The sequence below is a fragment of the Vitis riparia genome, chromosome 6, assembly GCF_004353265.1.
Source record: "Vitis riparia cultivar Riparia Gloire de Montpellier isolate 1030 chromosome 6, EGFV_Vit.rip_1.0, whole genome shotgun sequence".
Taxonomy (NCBI): domain Eukaryota; kingdom Viridiplantae; phylum Streptophyta; class Magnoliopsida; order Vitales; family Vitaceae; genus Vitis; species Vitis riparia.
The window spans coordinates 8,989,083-8,999,245 of NC_048436.1; the positions used below are offsets into that span (position 1 = coordinate 8,989,083).

Consider the following 10,163-nt stretch of genomic DNA (forward strand, 5'->3'; position numbering starts at 1 on the left):
TATATGTTTCTTTAAATTCGTTTAACTTATTTTTCTCAATTTTATTAAGATTAAATAATTTCAAATTGCATATATTTCTAACTAATTTTAATTATATTTAATTTTCTTTCATAATTTTCATAGTGAAACCAAACATGAGAAAATTGTTTTTCGTATTATTTTGTTTTCTTTCCTTAGTAGTTTAAAAGAACTAAACAGAGCCGTAAATTTGAGACGTACCCCTTTAAGGAAACCCTTGAATTAGGAAACAAATTTAAACTTTCCTTGCAAAAAATAAGATTATATTCACAATATTAAAAAAATAATATTTAATTGATTAAAAATGATTAAAAGATCCTAAATTTGTAAAATTAATTTGTCCCGTTGTTTAACTTGAAGAATAACCTATTTTTGACATAAATACCCTTCAACATTTTTTATTATTTACATGTGCATTTTTAAAGAAAAAATATTTTTACAAGAAAAAAATGATGATATTCTTGTCCAAAATGGGTATTATTTTGGATAAAAAAGAGAGTAGAAAGTTAGATTTGCAATTTCATGTTTCTTTTTTCCCTCTTAATTGGTTATCCCTAAAAATAAAACTATTGATAATGTCAAAAGAATTTACAATTAATTGCCCATATTATTCATACTTGGCTAAGCAATAATAAAATTGGACAAGGGAATTTAATCATTTTATGTGAATCCAATTTACTTAGCAAAACCTTATTATAAAACTATCCACAACCCCTAATTATTTTCCTTTTTTTTTTTTTGAACTCAAATTTTATTTAAAGGGAAGTTTCAGGAATATATACAAAGAAAGCTGCATTCAAATATGGCCACATAGCCTATGATCAACAAATGAGAATCTACTGAAGCTTTGGAAACACAACATCCGTGCATAAAAAAGGCAACAAAATGAAAGAAAAAACAGTATAAATGAGACAAGGAACCTTGACTTTGCCCATTCATGAAGCCACCAACCGTACGTGCCTAAAGCATACTTGATCAATTCCTTGGGCAACCCAAAGGTCCATTGATTCTTGGACAAGGAATAACTGTTCCCAAAGAAAACCCACAACCCTCAGCCACATTAATCCAATCTCCATCATCAATCCACCTCCATATGGCTATATAAACCCAGTTTCTTTCTCATCCTATGGACCCAGAAACCAAAATATAGAATAAGGCGTGTATAGAAACAAAAGCATAAGATGGAGGCCAAGACTGCGACTCCTGCGGATAGAGTGTACGTAGAATTTGAGCCATCAATGGAGTGGGCATGGGATGACAAATGGGGCACTCTCCTCCTCTATTTACCAGGTCTGCTCTTCATTTTCATTTTCATTTTCATTTTCACTGTTCATGTTCTATGGAAACTTAACTGAAATGATCAATAACATCACCTTTAGTAATAAAGCTAGAGATCCGAAGATTAGTTAAAAATGGAGTTTGTATACAGCTGCATGAATCTTCGTTTCCATGCATGAACAGAAAGATCAAACTTCAGTTCTGAGCGCTTTCACAAACTTGCAGAAGAGTCCAGTTGATTTTTATAACAAATCCTTTTGATGGGTTATGTGTCTGCGTCTCAGCAGTAATCAGAGCCCTTGAAGCTAGAAACATAAGAGATATTTGTTTCCTGCGTTCTTGATACAACCTCTGCTATTATTAAGGGGAGAAGTGTTAGATGCATCCACTTCCCCTTTATTTTATTTATTTATTTGATAAGAATTTACAAAATATGGATACTCTCTTCTTCACCTTCTCTATCCTTATCTGCCCAAAACTTTTAACTCTTTTCTTCTCCGTTTTATCTTCTTTTCTTTTCTTTCATTTCTTTTCTTTCCCTTCTTGTTCTCATTTTTTTTTTCTTAACATCGAAAAGAAGCAGCAATAAAAAAAAAAAAAAAACTTTCGATATGCAAGTCAGTTTATTGTGGGTCACTATCGATGAAGTGCTATCATTGGTATTGGCTTAGGGATGGTAATGGAACAACTTTCTTTTAAATCCATCTCGTTGAAATGAGGATGACCTGTCCTAAATATGTCCCATTATCATCCCTAGTCATGACCGGTAACTTGGCTACAACCTTCATAAATTTTTTATATAATTAAATGGGATGGAGGTTGAAATGAGGGTGACCGTCTTGAATTTGTCCCATTGTCATCCTTAATTATGACCGACAACTAATTGGTTGCAATTTTTTTTAATTTTTTTTAGGTTTCAATATTTAAAAAAAAAAAAAAAAAAAAGAGGGGAAAGATAAAGGGGAAGAGAAGAGAAGAAAAGGGAGAAAAGGGAATAGGGTTTTGGATGGGTTGGAAAAAAGGGGTATTTTAGAGATTTCATGTGTAATTTTATTTTCTTTTAGGAAAAAAAATGTGATATATGAAAGAGTATGAGGGGGATGTTTTTAAGTTGCTCCGACTATAAATCCATACATTAGATCAACCATTATCAATCAATGGCTTGTTGAGGTCCATATACACATCTGATTCTAAATTTAAAATGAACTTACAAATGGGCCGTCATCCAATAATTGGGTCTACAGGTTTTTCTAAGCAGCATTTGAGAGTCCAGGTGACTTCATCTGGGATGCTGAAGCTCAGTGGAGAACGTCCAATTGGGGGTGAAAGATGGAATCGATTCTACAAGGAAGTTCAAATTCCAAGGAACTGCGACACTAATGCAATCATTGCCAAGTTTGAGAACGGTATACTTTATGTTCAATTTCCAAAGGTTATCAGCACTCCAGCTGAACAACAAGATACTGTGACACAGCCTCCTAAACCTCAAAAGCCTGCCAACCAGCCAGAGTCTCAAAGGGAGCCTGCCAAAGAACCTCAAAAACCTGTAAATGAGCCACTTTCTGATAAGGCATCACAACCCCAAATGCCTAAGAATGAACCACATTCTCAAGGGGAGCCAAAAGAGGTTCCAAAACAAAAGCCTGCTGATGAACCATATACTCCAAGGGATCAGAAAACAAAACCCAAGGCTAAAACTTCAGACAACACAAGCCCTGAAGATGGGAAGAATGGTGTCTTCACTGAAACCAACAATGCTCCCAAGAAGACGTTGGAGAAGGGGGATGATGAGCTGGGCAAAGAGGGAAAGGACATAAGAGGAGCAAGTGAACGACAAGGAAATATTAGTGATTCTGAGAAGGCCACAAAGTTGGATCAAGAAGCTCATTCAACTGCATGTGGAAGTGGTAACTTTGCCGTTGAAAATTATACAAAGGTAGTTGGAAGTCTGGCCAGGGATCTGAGGCAAGGAGGAAAATTGTTCAACTTTGCAGTTACTGTTCTAGTGGCTCTGCTACTTGGCCTTTATTTTGGCAACATGATTAAATCCTCTGAAAAACCTAAAATCTAAAGCTTGTGACCATGGGATCACATGACTTTGTTATGCATGAATTTAATAAAGGCCTGCTTCCTGCTTTCCAGTGTTGAAGAATATTTCTGGGAAACTAATCCAATATGTGTATATGTTAGTTTCAATTAAGAACAGAGCGATGTTTTATACATCAATTGGCTAGCTCCATCATTTATGTAGAATCCTATTCTATCCCTACATTCTTCTATTAATTATTTTGACATATCTCTTCCACTCATTCATCCAAGAGGAAAAATGGGAAAGCAAAATCAGGAAGGTACAGAAATTTTGTTAAGAAAATTAATTGTAGGGGAATCCAGATTTCATATTAGAAGGGAAAACACACTTTATTACTCTAATAAAAAAAAAATTATACTACCATTTCTGCAACTGCTAACGTTGCAAGTTAAAACTCTTGAGAACTTCAACTTTTGGCCCCAGTCATAATTTGATAGTGACTGCAATCTTATCTTTGTAAATTCCTAGCCCCACTCATGAATAACAAACAAATGAGCATACAACAACCACAGAAAAAATTATTCTGCTGTTGACCTTCCTTTTTGGGTTTGCTTTTACTTTCATATCCTTTTCTTTTAGGTAAAGACTCTGAAGAAGTTCTGTCTAGCACAGCTGAATGATACCCATCACATATTTTCAGTCTATTAGTCTATTAATGAACTTAGCTTGAGCTAGACATATCCTCACCAGGTCTCAGTTCAGAATTTATTCTTTTATTCTTAATTTTCATTTGGGCAGGACACCTATTCCATTTTTTCACATACTTTCTTGCTTTGGGACCCAATGTGTAGATTTTTGTTATGATGATCAGGTAATTACTCTTCCAGGTTTGATTGTTCTCATACCATTAAGAAATATCATTCTAATACATTAACACCATTAAGGACTAGCATTCTAATACATTAACGTGATTTGGCAAAAGCTGGTTTAACAGAATGCTCAATAACAACTAGGCTTGCTTCTCCAGTGGCAGCCTCTATTCCTGTCCTTTTATGGCACTCAATACTGCAAGTGATCTAGCCGAGAAAGAAAATTGATAATAAGTTTCATTTTATGGTAGGAGAGAAGTGCTACATTGAGTCACTGAACCTAGACCTGGGACAACCTCAAGGCTTCATATGAGAATTATGACAATGAGGAACCCCTAAAGATAACATCTTTTCATTTCAAATCACTCAATGGTAGCTGTATGTTGTTTATATTTAACTGTTTTGTAAACATTCCAATATACTTTTTACATATAGCAAAAGTGTTGTACTAACTTTCTGCATGGATGAACCATCTGCCTTATAATGGAAGAAGCTAGAATAATTTAATTACCTTTCTCATTTGGAAACTCCAAGCTCATGGCCACCCACTTGTCCCCGCTAATGGGCAGCACTGTAATCCCCTTGGGGAAGCTAACATCTGGGAAGCATGGATACACTCTGACCCTGCCACAGAGCAAGTAACTCATTTTGCTGGTAGTCATCTCTGTGCTGGAAGCTGAAAGGTCAAGAGGTGCCATCATAGAAACTGAATCTTCTTTGGGTGCCACAGGTACTGATTCAGAACAAGCTGTTGAGTTTCCTTTGGTATTCATTTTGTCAATATCTAATACTAGAAGAGATGAATGAGTCTCCTGAGCGGTGGCATTGGCTGTGGCTGATGATATTTCAGCTGACTCCACTTCCTGAACTTCATCTGTGAGAAACAGAAGCAGGACAAATACAATCATGTAAAAGTGTTCAAATCTGGTTAAGAGTTGGAAAACCCCAAACTCTATTGGAACAAGGAAACTTATTTTTATCATAAAAGCATTAGTGAACACTCAAATGCATATTAAGCATACACAAACACTCCTCTTTACTGATACACATATTTGCAATGTTTGGAAACAACATTAGTACAAAATAAATTGAGAAAGATAATACCTTTATTTTCTTTAGCATGTTCCTCATAGCTAACAGGTAAGGATGAAAGCAATGAGCATCCGGGTATAACATACTTTTCTGAGTCAATAGAGATGACTTGATTGGTGCTAGCAGAGGAGTTGAAAGCCTCACCTGCTGGGGAATCAGGGAAAGTAAACTCAGCACTTTGTCTCAATGCAACTGAACAGGAAGCATAGTAAATTCTGTTCTCACTTTCTACCATTTTTACCATACATTGAAGTAATGAAGCCTAGGAATTGATAGCAAGCTGATATAAATATTAGTATTGTAACATGCTATCATTTTAAAAGCTTTGAGGTATATATGCAGTGGTAGAGAAGGACCTTTGTTTCATCAAACCAATTGTTTGATCTTTCTTTAAATGAACCAAGTTCAGTAGAACCTGTATCTCCAAAATCAGGTCTTTGGAAGGTCATCGTGGTAAAAAATTTTCAAAAAAGAATGTAATGAACATAGAGGATCAGTTATTCATCAGTCACATTATATAGCAAAAACAACTAGGAATTGGAGTTTTTTTGTTGGATTCAAAGATTTTCAAGAAGTGCTTGAATATGATAAAAGACTGGTCTTGGTTTGAGCAGGTTATATAATGCCTTATGGACAATTAAATCTAGCTTCCAAAATCTTTACTGACTCAACCCTTTCATCAAGCGCTATGTTGGATGTTTGAAGCTAGAAGACTTGTACACATTTTAATTTCCTTGTGATAATCAATCTTCTAGAGTCTGGTGGCTTTCCCCTGAGGCAGGGGAATGAACAATGAGAATTAACTAAATAGGTTGGCTTGGTGAATGAATTGAAATGGCCACACCCATCTTTAAAAGGAAGAAGAATTGAAAAATAACGGTAAAGCATTAAAGCCAAATATACTATGTGGGGAATTTGCTACCAAGAACCATGTGCATGAACATAAAAAGGCATGCACACAAGAACATATACATACATATAACCAATAGAAATGGCTTTGGCAGGTGGGTTAAGATCAAAATCAAAATCAAACTTAAATTCAAGAAAGACAGCCTATCTCATGGCATGTTTGTATTAAATGAAGTAAAAAGAACTCTTGTGAGGAAGATGCTGGAGAATTCTAATATTCCAGTGGACCACTCTCCAAAGAGAAAGATCAGCAAGTAATCAGCTGTCCATATGAAATAAACAAGGGATGATACCTATCGTTTCTTCAGCATGTTCCTCGTAGTCGATGGTTGAAGATGAAAGCAACGGAAGTTGGGGCTTGAGGTTCTGCTGTGAGTCAACAGTGGTGACTTGGACTGAGGCAGCAGAGGATTTGAGAACCTTGTCTGCTGGGGAATCAGGGGAAGCAAACTCAGCTCTCCGTCTTGATGCACCTGGACAGGAATGATTGTCATTAGTATTGCTACTTTCTACCATGTCTACTATACATTTAAGTAATCAAGAAAAAGAATTGACAGCAAGTAGATGAGAATACTAGTAGTATAACATGCAGTATCACTTTAAAATCTATGTTCAGAAATATAAAAACTTCATTTGATATATCGCTCTTTTTTTTATTTATAATTATCTAGTTCAGCAGGATCTATACTTTCAAACTCAAAGTCTTTGAAAGATCATCATGGTCAGACAATTTCAAATAATAATTTAGCAAACATGAAGATCATTAAGTCAGGTATATAAATCAGGAAAAAAACACTTGGAATAAGATTTTGGTGAACTAAAAGATACAAAAGCAAAGTGCTTTAACTTTGACGGAAGATTAGTCTTGGTTTGAGCAGTTTTATAGTAATTCATAGACCAAAAAAAAGAAAAACTAGTTTTCCAAAACAAATGTCATGGATACCAGTGGGAAGAGAGCAAACGACTTACGATCCTTAAAAGCAGTGTATGCAGCCTTTGCAGCTTTCATCTCTGCCTGTTTCTTAGATCTCCCTGCTTTCCCATGGAAAATCTCTTCATCCACTTTCACTGTGGAAAAGAATGTGGGCATGTGAGATGGACCACATTTGACTGTTTCATACTTTGGTATGCAGAAAAGTTCTTTCTGGGCTAACTCGAGTAAAACATTCTTGTAAAAGCCAGAGTCATCCTGAACAAAATATATAATTCAATGTACTATGGGTCATTTTCATATAGTCTTAAACATGTTTTCCAAATTAGAGAAGAAGAAAAAAAAACTGTCAAATGAAGGTATATAATTAGAAAACTTGCCTCTTGAAAATCATCCTGCAACAATGACATTAAAGCAACCTTTGCAGCAGCATGCTCTGCTTTCTTTAAAGTGTTGAAGAACTCTGGGCTCCCAAAGGTATGTCCATCAATAGTAACTGTAGCCTTGAAGTGAAGAGCATGATGTGGACCATCACATTTACTTGAGTACAAAGGAGCATCAAGATTTTTACTTCTAGCATAATTCTGCAGCTGGCTCTTGTATTGGTATTGCAAATCTACTAGCACCAGTCAATCACAAGAACAACATTATCATGGAAATATAGAGAAAGAGCAAAGAGTAGAAATGGATAAGGAACAGAAAGAGGAGCTAGAATAAAACATATCTTCCAAGAAAAATGTCCCTATATAAGATGGCACACTACCAACTTCAAATGGCTTCTGACATGGGATTAATGACCATTTATTGGTCTATGATCAGAGTTTATGAACAGAACATGAAAGGGCACATAATGTTCTGTCTGAAAATTGCAGGTGAATGGTTTGAATACAAACTGCACTTCATCAGTGATCAACTGTAATATTTGTGAAACCGTTACACTCAATTCAAAGTTCACGCTTTCTCAATCTAATAAATGGCATCAAGCAATGACACAATATTTTCCACTAAGAATTGTCAGATCATTCATGGATAGGCTTGGTCTTTTTTCAAAATAAAATCACAAATTGGATGAGACCTGCTATGCTTTGATGGTAGTTATGGTCTGCTGTTATTTTTGCAGTAGTGATAGAAATTTTCCTTCATTTTTATCAATATGCTCTAAATTAAGAAGACAGAAGCTAGGTTGTGTAAGGAAATTTTCTAGATATTTTTCTTTCCTTTTAGAAAAAAACACATATGCTGTGACTCCAGATTAAAATCATAAAACAAGAAAATACAACCATACTAGAAAAAGAAATTAAAACAGTGGAAACTAAAGAAATCATTAGCCTTGTAAATATTCACCATTGCTGACGCTCGAACCATGTGAATGAGTCTCAATACTATGATTTGTTTCTCCAGTCTTTGGCTTCTCATCTCTTGGTGCTGAACAACCGGGACAAAAATGAGACACAAACATAAAACTAGAGCAGCTTTTTCTAATATATGACCAGTAAACTTGGTATTTGATCCCGTATGTCTAAGATTTATTGCTATTTTTTATTCATTCTTCATTATGGCAGATTTCTACAAAGAATTTAAAGTAGCAGAATACTAAAGAAAGCACGAGTCTTATAAGCACTCACCATCTTTGACAGCCAAGGCATGAGAATGAATTTCAGTACTTTGATAGTTTTCTCCAATATTTGAATCCCTAGCATCTTGGTGAGCCATTGGCTTCAGAGAACCTGGACACAACAATGAGAAAATCATGCAATAGCAAACTATAGTATTCCCAAATATATCGTAGTTAATGTCATTATCTACTGTCCCCTAGTGACATCTTTCTGGGAAGTAGTTCTAAACATTTTTCCTTGAGTCTTTGTAGCTTCATTCCACATGATTTCCAAAATAAATATATTAGCATCCTACCAATGAGACAGGCATGGCCTTCCTATTTGCTGCAAAACTATTTCCCAAAATGTAGAACATTCTCTGGAAATTGAACATGTCCAGCGTCTTGTAAATTGGACACAACATTTCTCAGATCCAATTTCCAAGAGTAAGTTATTTCATAGTAATCACATTGAAATAGAATTTTCAATCACCAAAATTCTGTGAAATTTATAATAAAATTCCTTACAATTTGTAACAGCTAAGGTACTTGAGTGACTCTCAAAACTCTGAATTGCTTCCTCAGTATTTTGGCCTTCAGCCATGGTTTCAGCTGCTGTGGTTGAAGAACCTGGACAATAATGAGGAAGCAGCAATTAGTTTCTAGAGTATAAAGAGTAAGGTTAGATGGTCATCCTTCACACATAACATTAATTCTTTTCAATACTGTTCTAATAAAAATTTCGATACAAAAAATAGCAGAAAACAAGTAATGGAACTAAATTGTGTGCATGCCAAACTGTACTAATATATATATATATATATAGAGAGAGAGAGAGAGAGAGAGAGAGAGAGAGATTTGAAACCAGAGATCATTATAAGCCTTTCATGACTCCATTTTGTGAAGTGCATGGGGAAAAATTGAGGGTAGTAATCAATAGAAAAGAAGGGGGAAACGATGGGTGGGTAACCTGATGAAGAGGCGAAATGAAGGAAAGCAAGCTTAGCAGCTTGGTTGTGAGCTTGTTTTGAGGAGGTGGAGATGGTGGGTGAATGAAAAGAGAGGCCATTGACGTAAACAGAAGCTTTGAAGTGGGGTAGGTGGTCTGGTCCATCTTTCATGGCCGTGTATCTTGGTAAGCCCCACCTCTTCTGCTGACTTAGCTCTTGCAACTTGGCCTTGTACATTCTCTTCCTCTTCCGCTTCCTCTTCCTCTTCAAGTTACAAAGAGAACGAGAAACGAAGATGTATGTTAATATAATTCTCGTGTATGTAAACGAAGAGACACAAACAGAATATAGAAGAATATTGCTAGTCGTACGGAGGGGTACACAGGCATTTTTTCACTTCATTTGTACAAAAGCATCGCATCCACATGTACAGTGCCTCTTGCTCACATTATACAAAGCATTAGCTTCCTAATTTTCGGCTTTATGTCTGTAT

The 10,163-nt window shown here is 35.5% G+C and overlaps 2 protein-coding genes across 7 annotated transcripts; one reads left to right on the forward strand and one right to left on the reverse strand.

Moving 5' to 3' along the window:
* Positions 1-1,070: 1,070 nt before the first annotated feature.
* LOC117915893 (inactive protein RESTRICTED TEV MOVEMENT 2) lies at positions 1,071-3,549 on the forward strand. The gene is made up of 2 exons (XM_034831635.1): positions 1,071-1,308; positions 2,541-3,549. Exons 1-2 carry the CDS (start codon positions 1,200-1,202, stop codon positions 3,365-3,367), a joined length of 936 nt encoding a protein of 311 aa, XP_034687526.1. The 5' UTR covers positions 1,071-1,199; the 3' UTR covers positions 3,368-3,549.
* Positions 3,550-4,530: 981 nt separating this feature from the next.
* LOC117916755 (double-stranded RNA-binding protein 1-like) lies at positions 4,531-9,955 on the reverse strand. Of its 6 annotated transcripts, none has more exons than XM_034832918.1 (9): positions 9,691-9,955; positions 9,249-9,350; positions 8,752-8,853; positions 8,471-8,551; positions 7,507-7,742; positions 7,165-7,384; positions 6,489-6,668; positions 5,299-5,433; positions 4,531-5,068 (listed from the first exon to the last, which is right to left on the reverse strand). In XM_034832918.1, exons 1-9 carry the CDS (start codon positions 9,905-9,907, stop codon positions 4,698-4,700), a joined length of 1,644 nt encoding a protein of 547 aa, XP_034688809.1. In that variant the 5' UTR covers positions 9,908-9,955; the 3' UTR covers positions 4,531-4,697. The 6 variants fall into 6 exon arrangements, with proteins under 6 accessions (XP_034688809.1, XP_034688810.1, XP_034688808.1 ...); XM_034832919.1 differs by having other exon boundaries at positions 5,299-5,430; positions 7,507-7,745; XM_034832917.1 differs by having other exon boundaries at positions 7,507-7,745.
* Between the last annotated feature and the right edge of the window lie 208 nt (positions 9,956-10,163).